Source organism: Eupeodes corollae, chromosome 1, assembly GCF_945859685.1.
Source record: "Eupeodes corollae chromosome 1, idEupCoro1.1, whole genome shotgun sequence".
NCBI lineage: Eukaryota > Metazoa > Arthropoda > Insecta > Diptera > Syrphidae > Eupeodes > Eupeodes corollae.
In genome coordinates, this window is record NC_079147.1 from 160,240,222 (window position 1) to 160,265,912 (window position 25,691).

The 25,691-nt window shown below is 34.6% G+C and overlaps 2 protein-coding genes across 4 annotated transcripts; both read right to left on the bottom strand.

The window, feature by feature from the left end:
- Positions 1-698: 698 nt before the first annotated feature.
- On the bottom strand, positions 699-24,064 carry LOC129940679 (structure-specific endonuclease subunit SLX1 homolog). The gene is made up of 4 exons (XM_056049086.1): positions 23,928-24,064; positions 1,719-1,973; positions 1,446-1,640; positions 699-1,391 (listed from the first exon to the last, which is right to left on the bottom strand). The coding sequence occupies exons 2-4, from the start codon at positions 1,956-1,958 to the stop codon at positions 999-1,001; spliced, it is 828 nt and encodes a 275-aa protein (XP_055905061.1). The 5' UTR covers positions 1,959-1,973; positions 23,928-24,064; the 3' UTR covers positions 699-998.
- On the bottom strand, positions 9,634-24,067 carry LOC129940681 (mediator of RNA polymerase II transcription subunit 31-A). 3 transcript variants are annotated; one of them, XM_056049091.1, is made up of 3 exons: positions 23,928-24,067; positions 16,690-16,779; positions 9,634-10,139 (listed from the first exon to the last, which is right to left on the bottom strand). In XM_056049091.1, exons 1-3 carry the CDS (start codon positions 23,938-23,940, stop codon positions 9,751-9,753), a joined length of 492 nt encoding a protein of 163 aa, XP_055905066.1. In that variant the 5' UTR covers positions 23,941-24,067; the 3' UTR covers positions 9,634-9,750. The 3 variants fall into 3 exon arrangements, with proteins under 3 accessions (XP_055905066.1, XP_055905065.1, XP_055905064.1); XM_056049090.1 differs by having other exon boundaries at positions 23,429-23,934; XM_056049089.1 differs by having other exon boundaries at positions 23,423-23,934.
- Between the last annotated feature and the right edge of the window lie 1,624 nt (positions 24,068-25,691).

Genomic DNA, 25,691 nt, shown 5'->3' on the forward strand with positions numbered 1-25,691 from the left:
GAAACAACTTTAAGTCATAGAAAAATATATTTTCTTTTTCGGAACTAACCCTACTTTTTTTGTATTGCATGTTTTGAGCCTTAAACAAGTTTTTTTTTAATTGATAGCACGGGGTACTAACAGCTAGGAATGTAAGGGGGCATACTGCCCCCTGCTTGGGATTACTATAGGATTTGGGGTGGGTGCAAGTTTGGGTACATGCAAAGTACTTTTTGCATTTGAGCACTAAAATAAAAGAAATACCCAAAAAAAGCAAGTATGACAACACTGAACTAAAAACATGGAAGAAGTGTCAAAATCAACCATTTTTGCGTGTTTTGTATGTAAAAAAGTGAACTTTGAAAATTAATTAAAAATAGAAATAAATAATGTATCCTTGCTCTAAAATTGCTATAGTTATTATTTATTTGCACATATCTATCAAATAAAAAAAACCGCAAATCGAACTTCGTGCTGCGGTAATGGAAAGTCGAGCCCCTATCATTGGTTTTCATCATTGAAAAACATTGGAATGTTTTTACAGGTCATTTATAGCTATCCTTAAAAATGCTTAAAAATGTCTGTCATTGAAAAAAATTTCCTGATTGAAATCCACCGAAAAAAAATTGAAAAATACACTTTTAGAGAAAAATAAATTTGCAATTACACTTTTTTTTCTCAAAATAAATTCTTTGTGAGATTTCCGATCGATCGTATATAATTTTTATTTCTAATCAAAGGAAAACACCGTCAAATATCGATATAAACATTTTTCCGGATCGATTTCAATGATAGCTATAACTGGCGCCTTAACATCATTCGGTTTTTTAAAGATTTTGATACCAGAGAAGACGCTTGTCTAGTACCTTTTCCAGAATAGTTTAAGTACATGGTAATAACGAGATAGGTCTATACTCGTCGACTTTATATATCTCCTTTTTTGATTTATTATTTTTACATATATTCTTTCTTAAAAAGTTTAATTTATTGTTAACGTGACATAATTGTTATAAATGAGTTTAAAATTGTACATCATCATCATCTAGTTCAACAAGATCTGCGAAATCATATTCAATTTCTTCTGAAACGATATTATTTCGATTCTTAAGTAAATCCATCCAAATCACCCTCTCTCCACACATAGGGCACTCTCCTTCGATTGGGATGTAATGTCCCTTATGAGGTTCATTCGACGTTAACATATGTTCTGCCATACAGACAATGTGGCAGGTTAATTTGCATTTAGCATTCAAACAACCAATTCGGGATCTTTCTGGATTTTCGATTGGCTTCATGCAAAGATGACATTCTAAAGCCCACATATGAGTGGGTAGTTCTTCCACATTTTTCTTCGTTTGTTTGTCGATTTTTATTCTTCCACCAATAATTTTCATGTGTTTCGGCGGTTGGTACTGTGGAAGGAAAGACAATGATTATAAAATATTTTTCTAAAATAAATCTCCAACCTTAAAAGGCATCTCTTTGTTGGTCTCAAGCCATCTTATAGTCAATGGCAGACGATTCCAAGGACCAGTTCCGAGCATAACAGACAAAATACGAAAATTATATTGCAGATGACTTTCTTTGTTATTTTTTCTCTTCAATTCGAAATTGTACTTAAGACGGGACGAGAGTGTTGGCTGTTGCCAAGCCCATTCAAACTTGAATTAAAAAAAGGAATTAGATCTGAACAACAAAATTTGGGAAAAGACTAAATTAGAATTAAAAGAGATAATTACTTGCAAAGCAGATATATTGTTTGGGAAACCATAGACAATCATTATCATTCTCCAAGGGCCTTTATTGGATGTTTTTTTAGCTCCGCCAAAATCCCGACCACGATTGTGTTGGTTTATTCGTCGGTTTGGGTTAACAGTATAGCCAATGTAACATTTACCATTGTATTTCTTTTCTTCACTATCGCTGCATAGTAAGTATACTCCATAAAAATCAGATTTAATAATTTCAGTGGTTGCCATTGCGGAGATTTAAAACTGTAAGAAATAAACACAAAATCAATTAGGTATTAGGGACTATGGGCAGATAATAATGGTTGCATTCACAAAGCTAGTGGCTACGTAGTCAAAATTCAACTAGCTTTGTGAATGAAAAACTACACTACAAAGCTAGTCAATCTGGAACTGTCATTTTATTGACAAATGCAAATATATAAAATAAAAAACATTTTTGATTTGATAACTTTAACTTATCTTTTGTGTTTTTAAATTCAAATAAATCAAATTTAAGACAAAATTTGAATGATTTATATTTGTATTTAAATATTGAACGATTTATTTCATTTTGAATTCGTGTTACTTTACCGAGCAGCTGATTGTGAAACGTCAAAATCATTCTCCACTAACTTTGTAGACAAATTTTGTACACTACCTCGGAGGGGAATTTTCAACTACTTTTGTAGTTGGATTAAGCCAATCAGAATCCCTTGACTACGTAGCCACTAGCTTTGTGAATGCGACCAATGTTATCTAAGTTATGTTCGACAGGTAATTAGGAATTTGTAATGAAATGTAATCGTTTTTTAACTGTTTCTTCTCATCTTATGTAAAAATAGTAATTTGAACATCAATTTCTCAAAAGAAAAAAAAAATTATGAAGAGCTTGCGGTCGAAGATGTTAAGAGCTTCAAAAAAAGGGAAACGAAATTCACAAGTACATAAACACCGAACCAAAAGCTGCAAGAGACGAAATTAGAAACATCATAGAAGCTGAGAATATGGAAGGACCACTTCTGCAGACTGTGTAACGGTGACAAATAACCGAATTCCGCTGTCAGCCAGGATGATCCATTCAATATCGACGACGAAAGCAAACAAATCCGTCTTCACAGCTTAGACGAAGTAATTATTGCCATATCTAAGATGGAGTCTAACAAAAACCATTGTATGTATATATATTTACTAAATATTTATTAAATATATATACAATGCAAAAACGTGGCTTGAGTACCGAGCTCTTCAAAGCAGCTGTATCAATATCATCGGAAGAAAGCATGCCCGATGAATGGAACCTTAGTATTGCTTTCCGATGCTGAAAAAAGGAGTGCTTCTAAACTGCACGAACTATAGAGCAATCAGTATACTTAACATCGCTTAAAAAATCTTCATCGTCAACAACCTAATAGGTCCTAATCAGTGTGGATATAGACCAGGAAAGTCCACAGTCGATCAAATATTCTCATTAGATCTTGGAAAAAACCTAAGAACATAAAATCGGCACTGATTTCAAGGCCGCATATACAGTATAGTTTTGACATCCCTGATAAACTCGTCCCTTTGTGCAGGATGAAGATGGACAATTCACGCTGCTCCATAAAGGTTAGAAACAACTTAACAGAATCTTTCGATGTCAAAAAAGGCTTGAGACAAGGTGATGCGCTGTCATGCAATTTTCTTAACATTGTCCTTGAAAGAATAGTGTAAACACTAGAGGCACTATCTTGCAAATCAAAGTACATGTTTTTAAGAAATGTTCTACAACACCGACGGAGAGGTCTCGGTCAAAACGTCACTATCGACAGACGTAACTTTGAGGTAGTTTAGGACTTTGTCTAACTAGGTTCTGCCACGGAATCTACGTTTACTTAACAGCGCAATACAATTATAAGTTTGTTGGATAAGGCCCTTGTCCACACAGGACTGTAGCGCAAGACATGTCGCGAATGGTCAGCCTATGCAATCTTTAAAAGTACACTTAGTTTGGTTCACCAGTATCTTAAACAAAACAAACACTAAATGCCCAGACTCTCCAAAGAAGGCCAGTTAAGATGATGATTTGATATTATGTATTGAAAGCTTGAGCTACTGATTTTATGCACAAGAAAATGTTTTGGCAATTATGCTGCACATGCCTTTTTCCTTTAAAAAAACACCCTTTAACGTCATTTATGTTTCTGATCTAAATTTTATTAAGATAACATTGGGGTACGGAATCTAAACCAATTCCGATATTGATATTCTTGCTCTGAGATCCTAAACGACCTCAAAATTGATACATCAAACGTACCTTGTGCAAACAAAAATAATTTTTCTATATTGTATGAAATTGTATCTGCCGATGCGATTCCTCCCGCCGATAACCTAATACCTGCTACGTGAGAACGCTATTGACCCGCTGTTATAAATTCTACCTCTGCTATTCCTAAAATTGAACCGCCGACTAGCCCCACCCCCTCCGAAACACGCTTCACAAAGTTTGGTTCCTGTTGGTCTAAGAGGGAATGGATAGAAAGATTCGATGAACCAGAGATGCCGGTTCCGAATGGGTCCAATCGTTCTTTATAAAGAATGACTCCATCCCCAATGTAGAATTTCATAGACTTCTGCTAATCACAACAAATAGGAACATATCAAAATGCATAGTCGATCCATCCCATGATATATCGTCTCGTTTTACTCCGAAGACTAAACTAGAAGACCTGCAGCAACTAATACCACACTAAATTAATCACCAAAACCAAACCGGAACTCAACTCCCAAAATGGGTGTATTTCCCAATTAAAAAGCTTAGACCCCCGCGAACGCATTAAATGATCTTTCAACCTCTCATAGTACTTCCGGCCCATCTAAAAAAAAAACAACTCACTCAACACCCCTCCTCTCCTATTCTCCCCGATTTCGACCTAAGAACAGGAGCTAAATATTTTAACTTCATAAGCTCCCGTACTTGAAACCCCACTCAGTTAACTAATATACCTCCCATGCGCACAGTCCTTTATCATCAACAAAATTTAGACAACTCTTTTGATCCTTTTTTACCACCAGTAGTCAAACTCACTCAGCAAAACGCGGTTTCTAGTGACAATCGGTTTGCTCTCTCTGGGCTTAGAGACAAACAAAATTATGAGAACATTCGTATTTTTCTACCATTTCTGCATAACAAGTCAGATTCTTTTTGCTACGAAGGCAACACCACATCAAGCATTTTGTTTCCATTTGACAAAAAGTTCTGTCTTCTGAATTTTCTATACTCGTGAAATTTTTTATCAAATATCATTATACTTTTATAATATACCTCCATAAAAAGGCAAGAGGAGGATTTTGGAGACTTTTGGAGTGTTGCTTAGGATGACATGAATTATTTTGGCCTTTAAACCTGTCTTTCCTAGACTTTATGGGATTTGCTTAGAAACGAAAACTCAGTGGTAGTTTAAGCGATTTGATAAGCTAAACATAATTAAATTTGTGAGGATATTTAACAATCTTATTTAATTTTTGTTTTGTATCTAAACCGATACAAATAAGTCACTCATTGCTTGAATGTTATTGTTATAAACAATCTAATTAACTTTCTGTTTCTTAATAATCAAATCAAAATTAGACTTACCTCAATCGTTTAAATCAGTGGGGCTTTAAACTGAATGATGGCAATTAGAATCACGTCCTATAAGGATTTCGATTTACTACTTGTTGTTTTTTAATTATTATCATCGGATTATTCAAAAGTAAAACGGGAATATTTCTATAGCTAAAAAAGGTAGAAAACTTTAAATAATACTACACGTCTCTAACCGTACAAGAACTTGTTTCACCTTTCTTGATGTAAAGTAACCATAAGTAACCGAATTACTTGCTTCATAACTAAATTAAATGAACCCCATATTCGTCTTTGCTGGTCAAAGAAAAAAACTACAATTTGCGAAATTTTTTTCTGAATCCTTTTAATCCTAAAACAGTGAGTTTAATAAAAAGGATTCCAAATTACTGAGCAGTATTCTAGGGAAGATCTCACATAAGCTAAAATAATGACCGAAGGGTCTTTATTTAAACTCTTTTGAGTTGCGAACTACAAACCCTAGCATAGTATTTCCTTTAGCAACCACAAAATCAATGTGGGAGTTGAAGTTTAGTTTGTATCAAATATTACACCAAGGTCTTTCTTTTCTCTAAGCTTAGTAAGTTGTGTTTTATTTATTTCGTATTGAAAACAAATAGGACTAAGACTACGAGAAAAAGATAAAGATTGGCATTTAGAAACATTAAAGAATAGCTGGTTAGCAGTACACCATACAGATAAACGCTCAAGGTCACTTTAAAGTAACAGACAATTGTCCAACGATTTAATGCAGCGGAAAATTTTGATATCATCCGCAAACATTACGCAGAGAGAATTGTTGATAACCGTTCTTATGTCATTGATTAATATCAGGAATAGAAGGGGTCCCAAGTGACTTCTTTAAGGAACACCAGAGGTTACATGAATTACTTCAGAAAATAAATTATTAACGCGGACAAACTGTGGTCTACCTATGAGATAGGACGCAAACCATTTCAAACTATTTGAATAGAATCGGATAGATTCCATATTTCTTAATAATATAAAATGGTTGACCCTATCAAAAGCCTTCGAAAAGCCCGTAAAGACTACATCAGTTTGAAAACCATTTTCGAGATTTCTAATAATTTGTGACAAAAGACTGCTAGGTTTTTGTAGTGGCTCTTCCAGTTATAAATCCATGCTGACAATATTGAGAGTAGACTCCTCTGAAGCCAAAATATCTTGAATGATTTCATATTTTCTTCTTTTTTTTGAAGTAATGAAAATGTCTCAACGTGTGTGTTCAACGAATCCCTAATTACACCTTAAGTCTGTTCCAGAGAAGTACGGGATTCTTTAATTTCAACAATTTTATTCATTTCGGAAGGAATCAATGTACGTGATCTTAGTCCAACTGGTAAGTCATCCTTACCAAGAACTTCAATTTTTGCCCTGGCCAAATTCAAGCAAGCGTGCGATCTTTGGTCGTCACAAGCGATGAATTTGAAAGTACCTTTATGCCAACCGGCATTCTTTGTGATTGGTGGGGGTCCTTGGTAGATAGCCATAAGCTTCGCTTTAACCAACTCCCATCGATCAATGGAAATAACACAATCTAAATCGCTCTTATAAATACTCACTAGAGAGATTTGGCTCAACTAGGTTGATGAAGAGGAGAGTTGATTTTAAACGCATTTACCCTGGATTCGCTCATAAGCTCGATATTATGCATAGCTGTATTCTGTAGCCCATTTAATCCTAGCAGCTTGTCTTACTCTTTTTTCGGTATTCGGCGTGTCGCAATCGTTTTTTATTAGATGAGTTTTTTATGTCTCACGATGCATCGCCCACTGTAGACAGGATTTGATAATCTGGTTAGATCAGTATTTATATTTCGACAGACATACATATAAATGCTGCTCTGACCAGGGCCAGAGGAGCCTTCGCTCTGACGAAACGGCTGTTTTTTAGCAGTCGGCTTGACCCTAGAGTGAAGGTAATTTGCTACATGGCCCTCATACGGCCGATGATCGTTTATGGTTGTCCTGTGTGGTTCAACGTTGCCCCTTCCCAGATGTAGAAGTTTCGGGTGTTCGAGCGGCAGTGTTTACGACGCTGTACCGGCTTATATCGAACAGCCGAATCTTCTTATGTGCATTACTATTCCAACTAGGTCCTATACAACGGGGCTCGAATCAACAGAATTGACAATTTCGTGATAAAACTCGTTCGAGGTCACTTTGCTAGAGCTATGTCTTCGACCAACAATTTAATTTTCGGGGCGTTCTATCCGAACGATGAGTATTTTGAAAGTGCACGCTTGAGCGGCTTTATTCCACCAAAGGCATTCCTCTTTTCAGACAAATGCGGTCTAGATTGCGGATAGATTGGCAGTTCCGATAATCTACCACGTCAGACGAAGAACCGTGGATAGGCGACTCCTGTACAATCGGGACGTATAGGGCTGTGTCCGGACGGGACCGAACTGATAGGGTGAAGCAGGAGAACCAGTTTTGTTTGGTGGCTTCAATCGGCACTTGATATTGGGTAGTCGGGATGGGGTTTAACTTTTAAGCCTTGGCCGGCTTACATACTTGTTTTATAGTTTTAGGGTTTAGTTTTAAGTAGAATAGGCATGGTGGCACAAAAAGAAGTAGAAAAAAAATACAAAACAGAAAAAAAATGCAAAACAGAAAAAAAATACAAAAAAACATTTAAAAAAAAACATGGAATAAAAAAAACAAAATTAAAAAAAGACAACAAAAATGTTAGATATTTAGACTTGCTGCTGTGGTTGTTCTAGTTTTAAGTAGTTTGTAGGTAGAATAGGTAGTTTAAGTTAGCTTTAAGTTTTATATTAAGGACCTTATTTTAAGTAGTTTTTAAGTACAAATAAAAAAGGATCTTGATATTAGTTTTTTTCAAAATTTTCTAATAAATACAGAAATAAATAAAATATAAATTGAAGTAAAATAGATCTTAGGGCCGAAAGGCATTAGTAGTTAGTGTTATAGTTTAACTTAGAGTGTCCGTATGGGACCATTAAGTTAGTTGTAAGTTATGGATAATTAGGCTAGTTTTATGAATTTTTGTCCAGCTTTAAGAAAGGTTTAAGATTGAATTAATAAAAATAATTTTAAAAAAAAATCAGGATTTGATATTGGGCAGGGACGTCTTGAGATAAGAGATTTTTCATAATTTGAATAGATATATAATATCAAAAACAGAAAGATCAGAAGGCGGCTTCTGGGTCGAATTTGCTGCCAATTCTAAAGAAAGACTCGATCTTACCATCAAAATTAGAAGAAAGAGAATTAATTTGGTTCTCACGAGTAATTGAGGAGGGCTGGTCCATCTGCACAGAGATCCGTATATGCAATCAATACTAGTTAGCGACGATTTAAAGAAGCTGAATACGATGTTCATAGCGGGGCATATCATAAGGATCATCCCAAGGAAGACCCTAAAGGACAAAGCGAATGAAATTATTACATTACATTTTACTCAGCACATACATTTACAGAGTAGAGAAGTAATAACAACACAAGACATTTATAAAAGACACAAGGACAGAAGAGGAAGAACAACAGACAGAAAAAACACATGACATCTACCTACTAATCATGCTCAATTATGCTTGATTTCGGTGATCGATGGGAACCGAAGTTTTATCAGCAACTAGGCCGTTGCCTAGAAATTAAATTATGTTGAATTGATTCAATACGTTTTCTATGAATTTCGTGACAGAATGGCTTTCATAGGGGAAAACCAGATTGAGCAACGATTAAAGACAATTTCTAAGTTTTACCTCATAGGATCTGTTTTCAAGGTAAGATATAAACCAAGCTAAGAAAAATGGTGGAAAACTAAATGCTTTAAGTTTAAATAAAATATTTCCTTTTCTATGCTCGTGTAAAGCTTTAGAAAAGTCAATGTATATACAGTCAACTTCATAACCTTGTTCTAAAGCGTTTGAATATATGTTTAAGAAACAACTTCAAAATGTTTAGGAATGTAACAAAGTTTTACAATGGGCCTGTAGTTGGGTTGCCCGCCTTCTTACCTTTCTTGAATATTGGTGTTACAAATGATTCCTTCTATGTTTTTTTTTAAGAAGTATTGCATACAAAATAATTGAACTAAATCTCTTTCTTATTATAAAAGACTAGAGACATGTCCCAATTTTCAAAAGGTACCACTTATGGCCTTTAAAATGTGTATAAAATAATGAAGAACTGAAAGAGTTCTGTTATGAATTGTCATATTTTGAGTCTCTTAGTACAAAAGTGCAAACTTACAATTTTTTTCAAAGCTATAACATATTTTGACGCCTCAATAACACGAAATTTTAAGCAATATAAAACATAACACACAAATAAGTACATTTCAGTTTTGTTTATTTCTACTTAAAATATAATATACATAAAGCAATATTAATTATAATTATATACAAAAATATTTACATTTTATATTAGGATTATTTTCGAACAGCTAGTGTTAAATTTTTTGTCCACCAGGGCCAATTCCATTTTGTTGATTAGCCACACCGTTTTGCATAAAATGCGCATTTCCAGCATTACCACCTTGCATTGAATTATTATCCTGATTTATTCCTGTGTCCGGTGGTGTTCCATTAACAGCATCAAAGAGTTTAGTACGTTTCCTTGTGTAATGTTGCCAAAGTAATATTGCTTGGTCGTCTATAAATTTCGAACATTGTGAATTGACTATTTCACGTCGAAAATGTTCGTATTGTAATAGATCCAAGAAGTACAAACACATAGGATACATTAAATATTTGGCATATTCGGGTTCTTTCCAATATTGTAGATATTTGAGATAGTTTATGAAAGCTTGATCCTTAAAGTATCCGCGTTGGGCTAAAACTAAAAATTAAAATAAATGTTAGTTTATAAATAATTCTGTCTCATTAAATATACAATACGGTTCTTATTTTTGTGATATTAAACAATGGGATGGCTATATGACTAAGTCGATTTCAATGATTGTAAACACAAAGTCTGTGCCTTTTTGGCTTATTTGTCGTTATCTTACTGAAGCGTGAGAGAAAAGCGCTACTGAACAACATTGATTGTCATTCCAATCTTATTAGTAAATTAATGCTTTTTTTAAATTTTCCTTTTAAAGAAGAAAAAGGTTAAGTGAAAATAAATACATTAGTCTTAAAAGGAAATTTTCCAGAAATCAATATATACTATTTTATATAATAATTTATAGTACCATTGTACAACTGTGAACAACTAATTTTTTAAATACATTACTTGCTTCTCATTTCACATTCACTTTGTCATGTGTGACTAGAATAGCGGTATCCTAAACGGTGTAATTGAAGCGTTATTTGATTATTGTTTCAAAAGCATCACTTCTGCATAAGTCTTTGCATAGTAAGTAGAAAAGTCTGAACTGTCTACAAACGTTTTTAAAGAATATGTTTTTAAATTTTGGAGGTGATTGCCATGGGAAAATTAAAGAGTTGTGATCCTCCTACAAGGAAAGCGATTCTTGAGCTTTGGAAACTTAAAATGTCATATAGAGCAATTACATCTCAAATGAACAGTTCTGTAAAGATAGTTTTCAATGCAATTAAGTACTTTCAAAACTTCGGGACTGCTGAAAATCTACCTCGTAAAAAACGGGCCCGTAAGACAAGCTGCCAAATGGATCGAACAATTAATAGGCTGGCCAAAAAAGACCTAAAAATAAGCTCCAAAGAGATACAACGTCAACTCTCGGTTGCATTTGATGTCCCGATAGACCCACGCACAATCAGAAGAAGATTGGTGGAAGTTGGGTTGCATGGTCGTGTTTCTCGGAAGAAACCATTAGTAACCGCAAGGCAACTTAGATTTAGAATAGAGTTCACAAGATCACACGCCAACTGGACAACATAAAAATGGAAGTACATAGTGTGGAGTGACGAAACTAAAATAAATAGGATGGGCCAAGATGGTGCACGATATGTCCGAAGGCATATCGTGCACCATCAAGGAACAGCGTCCCACCCTAAATATGTTTTGCCAGTAATTAAGCATAGAGGCGGCTCACTTAACGTTCGGGGTTGTTTCTCATGGTGTGGAGTTGGCCCAATCTATCGAATCGATGGAACGCTGACAGCCGTTAAATACATTTACATTCTTAAGGAACGATTAGTGGATTGGGTCGATGAAAACATGCCAGTGATTTGGAAGTTTCAGCAAGACAACAACCCGAAGCACACTGCACTCAAGTGCAGACTTAATCCGATAGAGCATCTTTGGGCCGATGTTAAAAAGCTTTTGCTCTCAAAAATAACACCAACAATGATGTTCTGGAACGAAGATGTCGGGAAGTTTTGAAGAAAATAGGATTCGCAACAAGGTATTTAAGGTAAATATAAGGTAAATGATATAATAAAGTCATATATTTATAATATGATGATATGATTTTTCTCTTTGTTTCTAATTAGTTGTCCATAAAAGCTGTGTTTTTCGCAGAAACTGCCATATGAAATAAATGTTATGTTTGTTTTAAGTTTAAAAAATAAGTTTTGAAAAAAAAAAATAAATATTTTTCAGAAAAAAAAATACAGATACTGCTTTAAAAGTGAATTCAATATGTGTTTCTTATTAGTTGTTCACAGCTGTATATATAAAGTGATATTACTACCGTGGAACAGACATTTTTAAAGCCTCCTACCACCTAAATGGCGTTGATCCCCCCCTTGCAGATAATTTTTTTTTTCATTTTCATAGGAACTTCCATGAATTTCAGTTTATATAATTTGTGTTGGTAAAAACCAAATAAATATTCCGTTCAATTTAACAAAACGATAGGATTCTACTATAATAACAATCAATTAAAAAACACCCTTTTATATCATCGAGAGAAATACGAACCCAACTCGACCTGAAAGTAAGCACAAGAACAATTCGAATGCGAGCTGTTGATGGTGGATTAAAATCTTTTAAAGATATAAAAAAGCCTTTTATTTCCAACAAAAAGCTGGCGAGATTAAAATTTGCTCATGACCACTTCAACCGGACCATTAGAAAATGGATTACTATTAAGGGTCCAGAACAGCCAAATCCACGTTACACCGATTCTGTGAAATACGGATGAGGTAATATAATGATGTTTTTCAGGGCATGGGCTGGGACCGATTCACCTAATAGATGGTACAATAGATCGTTTTATGTACCTATACATTATTAAAACATAATGCTGTCATACGCTGATGATCAGTTGCCTGTGAAATGAATCTTTTAGCAGGACAATGATCCAAAGCACACGTCCAATACGGTTAAGACGTGGTTTCAAGAAAACCAGATTTACGTGTAACAGTTCCCAGGTCTCAACCGAATAAAAAATCTCTGGCAAATTGTAGATCGACGAATTGTAAGGATTAATTGCAAAAATAAAACAAAAAAAATGGAAAGGGAAAGGGAAAGTATCCCAAACAACATTATAAGCAATTTAATCAACTCCATGCTGAAGTGATTAAAAACAAGGGTTTTGCTACCATATACTAGCAATATTTTAGTACGACTAAAAAAATGTATGAATTTAAAAGTTGCTTTTGTGTTGACCAGCCTAATATTGAAATAAATGTTGAGCTATATTTAATGAACTATTACAAAAACAACTATATTTTATTTACTGGAAATATTTATTTAAATTTAAAAAAAAACGAAAATATACAATTTTTGAATCCTTGTTTTTTAATTATTTAATAATCGAGGCCATAAAAGTTGCTTTTGTTTCGGCCAATACTGCAAGCACATACAGTGCGGCACTTAATTATTGGCACATCAAGCTATTTGAACTTTGAAACACCATTTTGAGCCTTGGAAACATGCTATTTTGTTAATTTTTTTTGTCTAGTAAGTCTAAGATTTTCAGGTTTAAAGAAAAAAAATATTGAAATTAAAAAACATCTTATTTCTCCAGCACAAAATTATTGGCACAGTATGTTTGTCTTAAAATAATGACAGTTCTGTCAGCCAAATTAAAAACTGCAGTAGTTATTTTGAAAAAAAAAATAGTTTTTTGCGAAAATAAAATAAAATTTATTACATTGAGCCCAAAAAATAAGGAAACCACCGAATAAGAAAGAAAAATAATTATTTACATGCATGGTCAAGACAGGTCATATGCGTAGATTGGACAAATTATGGACAGGAGCAGATACCCAATTCGCACCGTTGTGCACCGTTTCAAAGGGGAATCAAACTTCAAAAGTGAAAAACATTTTGGTCGTCCTCGTGTTTTGAATGTCCATGAATGCAGCTGCATCGTACGGAAAGTGAAAGTTAACCGTCAAATTACATCAACTAAAACAGCTGCTGAAGCCAACTAAGAATTTGGGAAATCTGTTCACCCTATGACGATAAGATAAGTACTCCATAAAGTTGAATACAACGCACGTATTGCTAGGCGTAAGCCAATGATTTCGCCAGTTAACCAAAAAAGACGTTTGGAATATGCCTTTGAGTACGGAAGCAAGCCACTCTTTTCTGAGAAGAGTAAATTTAACGTTTTCCGTTGTGATGGTCACACAAAAGTCTGGAGAAAACCAGATACAGCATAAAACAATAACTTGCAATAAAACACGGCAGTGGAGAAGTGATGGTATCGGGGTGAATGTCTGCTTTGGGTGTGGGCGAGCTTGTTTTTATCGACGGAATTATGGACAAGAATTTTTATATTAACATTTTGAAAGAAAACCTGAAAAGAGTGCTGAAAAGTTGAACTTAACTTAACACAATGACCCGAAACATACGGCTCACGACGTGCTTATGTTGTTGGCATATGACACCCTCCACAATCCCCGGATCTCAATCCAATTGAGCATTTATGGGAAGACTTGGATAGATGCGTAAAAAAGCGGGTGATATATAATAAAGCTCAACTCAAACTAGCATTGACATTGAGGAATGGCAAAAAATTGGAAAAGAAACAACCAACAATTTGGTGCATTCTATGCCAAGGCGTTTGGATGCTGTTATAAAGCAAAAGGGCATTCCTGCTTAGAACTAATACTAACTTCTATTTATCTAAATTACTCTGTTTAAAGATTTAATATATGTATGGTGCCAGTATTTTTGTGCTAGAAGAATTAGATGTTTTGTTGTTCATTATTTTTGTTTTAATCTGGACAAGTTATTTTAAATTAAACTAACTGCGTTTAATAATATATGTATATATGCATGTACCAAAGAAATGCAAATTGTTAAAATATCGTGTTTCCAAGGCCTAAAATGTTGCTTCAACGTTAAAAAATCGTGCTGATGGACATTTCTTGCAACTGGCTATTTCACTAGAGCATTGTTTATAAAAATAACGATAAAACAATGATAGGCATAAGACCTTACAAACTAACTTCTCTAGGTATTCACTCTTCCCTACTAAAGTGGCTTGAATCATATTTAGCTGGTAGAATTCAAATAGTAAAAGTTGATAGCTCGCTTTCGAAATATATCTCGGTCCCATCTGGTGTTCCACAAGGAAGCCATTTGGGTACATTATTATTCTTGTAATTTGTAAATGATATACCTGATATTTTTCATAATTCAAACTGCTTTCTTTTCGCGGATGATCTCAAACTTATCGTGAGATTTCTTGTCAAGCCGACTGTGTGCTTCTTTTTGGAAGATCTGTTAAGGCTCGATAATTGGTACAAGCTAAATCACCTACTGTTAAATGCCTCTAAATGTCAAGTCTTGTCGTGTTTCCGTAGTTCTAATCCCATAGTGTTTGATTATACTATCAACCATGTAAGTTTAGAGCGTGTAACAAGAAAGAAGGATCTAGGAGTAATCTTAGATACTAAACTTTCCTTCTTACCGCACTATGATTATATCATAAACAGAGCAAATCAAATGCTTGGTTTCTTAAAAAGAAACACCAAGGAATTCTCAGATTCATATAACTTAAAATCTTTGTACAATTCACTAGTAAGGTCAACTTTTGAATACTGTAGCATTATTTGGAACCCTTATTACAATAATTCAATAGACAGAATTGAATAAGTTCAGAAAAATTTTACAAGGTTCTCATTTTATAAGCTAAACTGGAGGATTGTAAGGCCTTCTTATTATACGCGATGCTTATTATTTGGTATGCAATCTCTTTATGAATTGTCCTCCTCTACGAAGAATAGTTAACTGTGTAAATGCAACCTCTAGAACTACACGCTACCGGTTTCATTTTATGAGCAGTTTCATCGTACAAATTATGGCAGGAATGAACTCATTACGCGTTGAACAAGAGAAGTGAATTTAATTTGCAATAGGATTGATTTTAATCTTGATTTTTCGAGAGAATCATTTAAAAAATATGTCTCAAATAATATTTAAACTGCAACATCCTAAAAAATGTTAAGACTTAATATTTTTTTTTTTTTAAATCATTAAGTTGTAAATTATAAATAAAAAATGTAATATTTATTTATTTGTATTAGTATATTTCCACCAACAATTATAGTATATTTTGTATTAGTATCTAGTCTATAAGATTGTAATCTGATTGATGAAATAAACTAAACTAAACCTTGTGGATGTGTTCAAGAGAAGCAAATGACTGGTTAAAAGAACGCTCTTCTATCATTTTCAATTCTATCTAGAAGACTCAAGTATGCAAATACCTAGAACTGAAAGCTGTCCAGTCTCCTCAATTCAGGTACCACCCATGGATTGTGATATTAGGTTAGGGTTACGCTTTTGAGACAGTAGAAAGCATTGAGTTTTGAAGCATTAAATTCTAAACGATTTTTTATTCTCCATTGGACAAGGCTGTCAAGATCAGAATTTAATGAGCTTATTATGTGCTGCTGTCGTTAATCTACATCCAAAGAACAAGGATGAGAATTTACAAACAAATATGAACATCAGGGACACAATTTACTAAGTTAACATTTTAAGATCATTTATAAAAATAAGGAAGAGCGTGGGAGAGAAATCGGAGCCCTGAGGAAAACCACTTTTTATTTTTCAGATTGAATTGAACTGTTCGAAAGCTAATTTCTAACCCAACAAAGAAGAGATTCGTCAATACCAAAAACACGTTTTTGATAAGAGACCCTGATGCCAATCTCTATCAAATCCCTTTGAAATATCATGAATGTAATAAAAATGTTTTTTTTCTCTCTCAAACTCTCTTATTGAATTATGTATTCTTATCTATTTCCTTTTCTTTAATTATTTTTTTCTATTTTTAAATTTCTGGCTCATCAATACCCCACCACATTACATTCCAAATTCTTTTAGCATTTTACCAGCAAGCGTCTTGCCGTTCGTTCCTCTTTATGATAGTACTATTCAAATATATATACAATGGTAACTGTAAAGTCAGTATTAGTAAAATTAATTTTCCGAAATCGATGTCATTAACGAGCCATCCCATTGGAAATTTCTGAAACATTTTAAGTTAGGTACTTACAATTGAGGTAATTTGGATTAGCGAGGCACTGCACAAATTCTAATTCAATTTGCCATCTTAATCTTTGATGTTCATCGGATTCAATTGAAGCTGGAAACATAAATAATTTATTAATTTATTTGTATTAAGAATTAAGTTGGGTTTGAAAATTTGTATTTTGTTTTTATTTTATCAAATAAACTAAAATATGATAGGTAGGAGAAAAAATATAAAATTAGAAATAAAAATAAAAATAATAAGAAAAAATAAATGTTCTGTTTGTTATTACATAATACATACGCATTTAGAATGTTGGTTTATTCAATAAAATAAAGTTTTTAGTATCTTAGATTTATATTTCTAACGCAATACGATATTTATTAAGTCATTTAGAGCTTGTACCTCTCTAAGAGGTAGTTAGTTCACAGTAAGTCATCTTTAATCCAAATGCCCTTGTAAACCACAACCATGTTTATAAAGGAATTTATAAAAAGTTATGGGATAAGCAACAAGAGAAACAAGGCTTGGACAAATATTATAAAAAGCGTGTGAGCTAAAGATCATAAGTATATTTTACCCTCTTTGTAGAGATTACATCTCTTTTGAATTATATATATGCCAAATAATTTAAAGATATGGAAAGTACGTTTAAGCTTGACCCCAGTAAATTTGACTTATAATAAAGATAACTTAGTTTGTACTCCATAAATTAATTAATTAATGTAACGCGTTTGTTAGCAACTTCCAGCAACCTTTCATTGTTACTATTGTGAAGATTATCCCCAGACTACCTTTAATAATGTTCAAATGACGTTAGACGAAGTTGTTTGCATTACTTGTAATTATTTAAAGATGGTTAATTTTTCTAGTCTAGATCGAATTTATCCAATTCTTAAACAAAAATGTAAATCAGTAGTGGATCTCCATATCTTCGCATATTTGCACTATCCCATTTATTTACATTTATTACACCAGTGTTTAAACAGAGTTACAAGTCTGAAATTAGTAAATACAGACCAATCTCTAAACTATCATGGTTTATCAAACTTTTTAAACAAGTTGTTTGTGATAGTTTTTGATATTTTTTTGATATTTATTTTTTTGTATGTCAGCTGAACATCAAGTTAAACTTATAAATAGTACAGGATATAAAACATTGATTTAAGATACAATTAACAAAAGATATATTTACAAAGATGTGAGAACAAAATTAACAACAAAAATTAGTTAAAATTAATTATACATTAAAAATGGACTAAAATTAAGAATTAAACATTTCAGAAAAAAAAGACATGTTAATTAAAAGTTATCTGAATTAAGAAAATAAAATTGAAAATGATTAATTTAAAAGTACGTTCAGTTCAAGTTTGAGAAATATTCAACACAAATTGCTTGAAACTTTCTGTTTTCGATTCTAGACCTCATGTGACTGGGAAGGTTATTCCACAATCTAACAGCATGAACGAAAAATTGCCTGAGCGATGTCAAACACGTAAAGGTGCACGAACGCAATAAAATGGAACGGCTAGAAACACAAAAATTAAGTCTGTTACATAGATAACTTTTAGTCTTTTTAACAATCAATTTGAAGAGTATAATACAACAACGGTATTTGAAGACAGCTACCATATCGCAATTGCAAAGCTGACGAGCTTGACAAAAGACGTGATCGAACCTACGTAGGTTAAAAACAAACCGTGCTATTGCATCAAATGCCACCTTTAGTTTGTGAGCTGATTGATTATCAAGATCAGCAAACAGATCTAACCCGTATGTTATTATAGGTAGGACAAGTGCTTTTACCAGCTTTAATTTAATATGGGTAGGTAGTATGGATTTAGTAACAGAAAGTCGTCTAAGTGAAGCATAATTCTTTGACAATTTGGGCAACATATTCAATACTACAATTATTCAACATAACGGAAGGGAAATTATCTGGGTTGGGTTTGTTTATTGAAATCGGAAGAGCTTTAGTTTTTCAAGGATTGAGTTTAAGTCCGTTCCGTATCGACCAATCATATATAGCCTGTAAATCAATGTTCATTTTCGATATTGCATCCTTAAGCATCATCTCAGGAAAACTAATATATAATTGGACATCATCTGCATAGATATGAAACAGACAGTAAGACAAAACAGAGGGCAGATCATTGATGAACAATGAAAACAGTAAAGGTCCAAGGATTGATCCTTGAGGAACACCAATATTTACAGGGAGGAACGAGGACATTCTACTATGACAAGACAAGGCTTGAATACGATTGGTCAATTATGAGTAAATAAGTTTTTAGTTGTCTCAAAAGACGACCCGTCAATTTATCACAGAGAAGATTATGGTTTAAACAGTCAAATGCCTTTGAAAAGTCAAGTAAGGCTTACACAGTTGTAAATTTATTGTCTAAAGCATGTGTCATGTCATCAGATACGTTGAGTAAAGCTGAAACACAAATATGTCCAGACCGAAATCCAGATTGCAAAGGATTCAATAATTGCTTGTCTTTTGTATGCAGAAAATTGATTGATACCTACCTGAGTTTACATTTTAACTGCAAGAATATTATGTGTAATCATTACATTACACGCTACTTAGCATGCAAATGTGCAGAGTAGAGAACACAGCACCTTGAGCGACTAGACTATGTAAGGTGATATCAACACAAGCCATTAATACAAGACAGAAGAGAAAGAACAACAGACAGACAGAACACATGACAACAGCATGCGGTAGGTTTCGAGACGGTCCCCCATCTGTTCACTAACCACGCTCACTGATGCTTGATTTCGGTGATCGATGGGAACCGAAGCTTTATCAGTGACAATGAGGGCAAGACCAAGTATATGCTGTCATCAAAAAAGGACATAGTTTCTTTGGACTTAGAAGGCAATTGAGAAGTAAAGTCCTCTCTAGAGCATCTAAAATCACCATCTATAAGACCCCCATCATCCCGGTTCTCATTTATGGCGCTGAGGCCTGGACCCTGTCAAGAAAGATGAGAACGTCTTAGGATGCTTTAAGAGAAAAATTCTTCGGGTGATTTTTGGTCCCGTACGCATAGATGGAGAATGGAGAAGATATAACGACGAACTATGGGCTGTACAGCGACAGCACAATTAAAGTCCAACGGCATAGATGGCTGGGTCATGTAGAGCGAATGGACATCAACGCTCTAGCCCGGAAGGTATTCGAATCCAATCACGAGGGTCGGCGCAGTAGAGGAAGACCGCGACTCAGGTGGCGCCCCCAGGTGGAAGAGAACCTCACAACTTGACGTGCGAAACTGGAGACAGCTAGCTAGGGACCGAGCTGGCTGGAGACGCATGTTGGTTGAGGCCCAAGTCCGCCCGGACTGTAGCGCCACCTTAAGTAAGTAAGTAAGGTCGACAATTACTTATCTACTTGCATTTTTGCATAATTTCTCAAATACTCAGCACTTTCTCATGCTTTCTTCACATTTAGGCTTAATACAATGGAGTTTCCTCCTCAGTTTATGGCAAGGATATCATCTTATCTTCAAAATAGGTCTTATTAAGTTAAAATCGCAGCACTCTATACATCGCTTTCATAGTTTTAAAGATATTGGAGTTGTTATTAATTCTAATCTAGAAATCGCGGAACATAATAATTCGATCGTTAGTAAAGCCAATTCTATGTTAGGTTAGGTTATGTTGAAGTGGCTGTCCAAAATGGAAACGGACCCACTTAGGTCAGTTTAATGGCCCATTGTAATGCCACATGAATCTTGAGGCTTCCTCCTAAGCTCAATGGAAACAGGTTGCGTACCTTACGAAACGTAAGAGGCTGATTTCACTAATATTATTTAGATCGTTAAGATCGTTAAAGAAGAATTCTCCTAGGTAATTCTTGCGTTGAGAGACTTAATTTCAGTCGTTCAGAGTACACACCTCCATCAACCCCTTCTCTTTTATTTTAGGATTAGTTACACTTTGGTCTAATGAACCTCAGGAAACCTATGTTACTCTCGGCTTCTATAACACTTTGGTCCGCCACCATCTTGAGTACGCTTCCAAGTTATAGACTCCTTTTTTACAGGATTCACAAAAAGAGAATAGAATCTCTTTATACGTTTCGCCTTAAGAGGGCTACCATGGTCTTATATCCTTATCACGTCTCTTCTTATGACCATTGGATAAACCTACTTCAAATGCAGCCTCTGTCGCAAAGGAGGGTTGATAATTATACTGATAGGCAAGCAACTTCCAACCAATTGAACACTTCTCTTAAAATGACCGTTTTTAGAAAAGATATTCAGTACTTCGGTAACAGAGAAGATGTAGACGTATAAATAGCAAAGGAACTATCTAATGGTTGCTACCGTAAAATTACAACAGCTGCAGCTCGAAGTTCTTTAGGAAACACCCTAATGTCCAAGTTTAATACAGATAGACTTAAGGATTCTGACCCGACCTCCATCGAAATATTCGATCATATTCAGCGTTGAAAGTATAGTCGTAAAGTGGTGCTTGGCTTTCTGAAGAAAATTGGATAAGGCCCAACAAAAGAAAACAACTCATAGCTCGCATCGCAGCTACTAACCCACTAACCCCATCAACGCATTGTCTAGAAAAGCAGAAGCAGCTGCTTTTAGGTGTGAAGTCAGACATTCTAAGGCAGAATTACTAAGAACTCACAGGTGCCCAGACCTCTAAACAACAACTAGTAAAAACACAAACGAATTCTTGCTAGTTTTGGATGAGGACCGACTTAAAAGGTGTAACTATGTCACTCGAATACGCACCGTATCACCCCATTAAACAAGAAATGGTTACTGCCATCAAAATTCTGAAGAGCAATCAAGCGGTTAGACTTGATGGTATTCCTGAAGTCTTGGTACGAACACCCCTAGCAACAACATTCAGCGAGCTACTACACCCACTTATTTGAACCGCTTGGCAATCAGTCTCCTTCTTCTCTGCCATAATATGTAAACCTCTAAAGCCCTTCTCCAACATGGACATGGAGCTTGATAGAATAGTGCAGAGCTCCCACATAAACACTAGAGGCACTATCTTCCAAAAGTCTATCCAATTACTAGCATATGGTGATGACATTGACATAATAGGAAGAACTCAGAGTGATGTCAATGGAGCTTTTGTGAGTATTGAGGCAGAGGCGGCGAAAATGGGTTGAAAGGTTAATCGAGCCAAACAAAACCTGCAACACCGAGGCGTCGCGTCGTCTCGATCAAAACGTTACCATCAATAGACGTAACTTTGAGATAGTTAAGAACTTTGTCTACCTAAGCTCCGCTATGAACACCTTGAGTCGTTTCGAGAGAAAAGTTCTTAGCGTGGTCTACGGTCAGGTAGGCATAAAAGGTGAGTGGAGAGGAGAAGATGGAACGATGAGTTGTACGTACAGTACAGCGACGTAGACTTAACCAAAAGGATAAAAGTCCAACGTCTGAGATGGATCGATCATGTGGAGTGCAAATAAACCAATGCTCCGGCCCGGAAAGTCTTCGAATTCACGCCCACATTACAGAGCAGTAAAGGCAGACCGTGGATCAGGTGGCGTGCAAAAGTGGGGATATAGCTAGATGGAGAAGCGTGATCTTCAATTTAATGTTCACGTTATCGGATTGCATTTTTTAAATTCTTGTTAATTCAATTTATTTTTAGGAAGGGAGCTTATGGCTTCTCATATTTTTTACTATAAAATGTGTTTTACATATTATTTAAAAAGATCGACATTTTTCCGTCTCATTTTAATATTTCAAAACTTTGTACCTTGTTTCGTAAATGTACACGGGCCAAAGCACACAAGTTATTCTAAGGCAGAGGACCATAGAGGAGGTCGAGCAGTTTAATTATCTGGGAAATCCTTTCTCCTGTGTGGAACTCTAGCAAAATATGAAACTCTTCGAATCCAAAGTCAAATCAGTGCTGTTATATGCTTCTGAAAAATGGAAATGCTCTGCCAACATCTCTAGCAGACTACAAGCTTTCGTTAACCGTTGTCTGTGCTCTGTTTTGAAGATGCGGTAGCCGCAAACCATATCTAATGTTGAGCTGTGGAATAGGACCGGACAGAAAAAATTGGACGTAGACACCATGCAACGGAAATGGCGTTGGACATACACTGAAGAAATCGGACGAAAATATACCAAAACAATCCGTCCAATGGAATCCCCAGGGTAATAGACTCGTTGGAAGACTAAAAACAACTTGGAGGTCATCAGTTTTGAAGGAGGCTCGGTCTCAAGGTATTCAATATCGGCCACAGCTGAGGTCAGTTGCCGTGAATCGGGATAGTTGGAAGGATCTTGTTGCTGCCCTATGCTCCAGGAGGAGTTAAAGCGCTGCTGTACTTGCAGTCGGACAACATATATACTGCATCTTGTCCCCGAAAAGTCAATCTGATTGCATTTAGCAATCTTATGGAACCCTTTTAACTAAAGAATTATAGAGTAAAGATCTTGGAGTAATTTTCGACACACAAGCTAACTTTCACTTAGTCACATCCATCTATGAGCTCTATCGTAGCTGAAGACTATGCATGATTTTATAGAAATTCTGAATACTTTGCAAGTCATTTCACATTTGAAGTAAGTCTGAGGTGATCTCTTTGTTAGCATACGACACAACTTTGTCTACCTCAAATAAATAGATTTCAAAAGAGTAGAAATGGGTTAGTAAACTATTGCTGCTAAACCTGGATTTTAAATATAGCACACATATTCATAAGTACATATAAATTTATATGAAAGTAATTATGTATTTTTATTTTACTTACTCTTACCTTTTCCATACATTTTTGCCATAATGAATGGAAAAAGTCGATGCAACCGAAGGATTTATTTAGAATGTATGTATTTGTCTTTTGTTTTGTTTTCAATTAATAATTTTTAAAACCAAGCAATGTTATAATTAAAGAAAAATATCAAAATCAAAACTTCAAATAAAATAAATTTTTAACACCTCTGGGAACTTATTTTAATTTTTCTTTTTAATTTTTGGTTTTTGTTATAGTTAAGAAAAAATATATGTAAAATTATGTTGGAAGTTAATCTTTTGTTTTATTTATGATTTTTCAGTGTTAGACAAGGTTTATTTACAATTTTGAATTAAAATAAAAACGCAGCAAAATCAACATGAAATATTTTTCACACGATAACTTAAAGAAAAACTCCTTTGGATTTAAAAATCGAAGGAAATAGCTGACATAAGATGCCCAAATACCACACAAATGATGTTTCTTTTTTAATTCTTCTAAACTTTTCTTGAGTTATTTTACAAACCGTATGAAATCATCGCCAAATTATGTTTCAATCACAACTCTTATTTTATTTTATTTTGTTTTATTTTCAATATATTTTGGAGTTTAGTTAAAAATATAATTGAACTGAACTTAATTTTATGAAAATTATGATTGACATCGTGTTGCTTTGAGCGTTTAGCCAGCGTCAAAATAGCGCAATTAAATTCGTATTAATGATTAAAGGTATACTTACACTCGTGCAAACTTAATGCAATAACACAATGGAAGCGATTTAAATATGCCAACCAAGCAACTTCCCACTGGACTCTTAAGTTGTGCGCAACATTGTATATGCAACTACATTTAAAAGATGTGGGCAAATGTAGTACAAAAGAAATTAATGAAGCTCTTAGTTTGATATTAGCTGTAACACATTCATTAGCGACATACTTTTTAAAAGAAAAACGGATTAAAAGAAAAAGAAGAATAATAAAGTAACACAAATTAATAGTTAAACAAAGATAGTATAAAATGCGTTTAGCTGCACCTTTTCAAAGTTAGGGGCGTTGTTGTCGGTAGAATGTCGCAACTAAAAAAAAAGGACAGTGACATCTATCTCTGAAAAAGCATACGAACATTTTGATTAGTACATTCAAATTATATGTCACCTTTGTTTATAAAATCTATAGTATTATCATTTAGCGTTTTTTTACTTTCGTCGTAGATTCAAGGTGAAATTGGAAGTTTTTTTTATAAAAACAAGTGTTTTGTAAAAACAACAGTGCAATAGGTAATGTCGCCATAGCCATTAGACGACAAACCCGTTAAAACTTTGGAATACTTACTTAAGTTGCTACTACAGTGCGGTCCGGATCTGGGCTTCAACGAACATGCGGCTCAAGCCAGCTTGGTCCTAAGCTAGCTGTCTCCAGTTCACACACCAAGTTGGTTTAGGTCTTCATCCACTTGAGTGCGCCACTTGAGTCTCGGTCTTCCTCTACTGCACCTTCCCTCGGGATTGGAATCGAAGAACTTTCGGGCTGGAGCGTTGACATGACAAGGCCATTTAAGTCGTTGGACTTTACTTTCTGTTAACCAGGTTGACAGGGTCCAGGCCTCAGCGCCTTAAATGAGAACAGGGATGATGAGTGTCTTCTAGTTTTGGAAATTGAAAATGATTAAACATTTTTCAATCGAAAGTACAACCTTTTCGGATCACATGCTGCTACTTTTAGGTACTAAAGCTTTTGAAGATACGCAAAGTTCCCCTCGTTTATTGTTGCTTCCAAAACTTAAATGGTTTAACCATGGACCGGCTTAATACATGAACAGAATTGTTGAAGTTGCTGTTCAAAAATCTTGCCTTTGGATAGTATTGAAATACGATGCAACTCCTTAAAAGAGTGTATCTATGCAGCATATGAGAACCCTATAAATACCAATGTCCAGTTTGAGCGAGAGAAACCCTGGTTTGATATGGATTGTCATAAAGCTCGAAAATCTTCACTTAAACTACTTAACATTTACAGAAAATATAATCTCGATGCAAGCGAAAAAAACTATTGCGAAGCAAATAAGAAGTACAAATCCTTATGTAGAGAAAAAACAAAGATCGTTCTACCAATGCATTTCCAGTCGACTTGCAAGTGTTAACACAGCAGAAGATTGGTGGAAACTGGCCAAAGAGAAACTCGGTAATCCTACGAATACTCGAACCCAAATTACAGCTTTTGAATTTATGTCATATTTCGAAAACTCCCATAATTCGGATCTATTAAGCAGCGGAAGATATTCCTGTGAAACA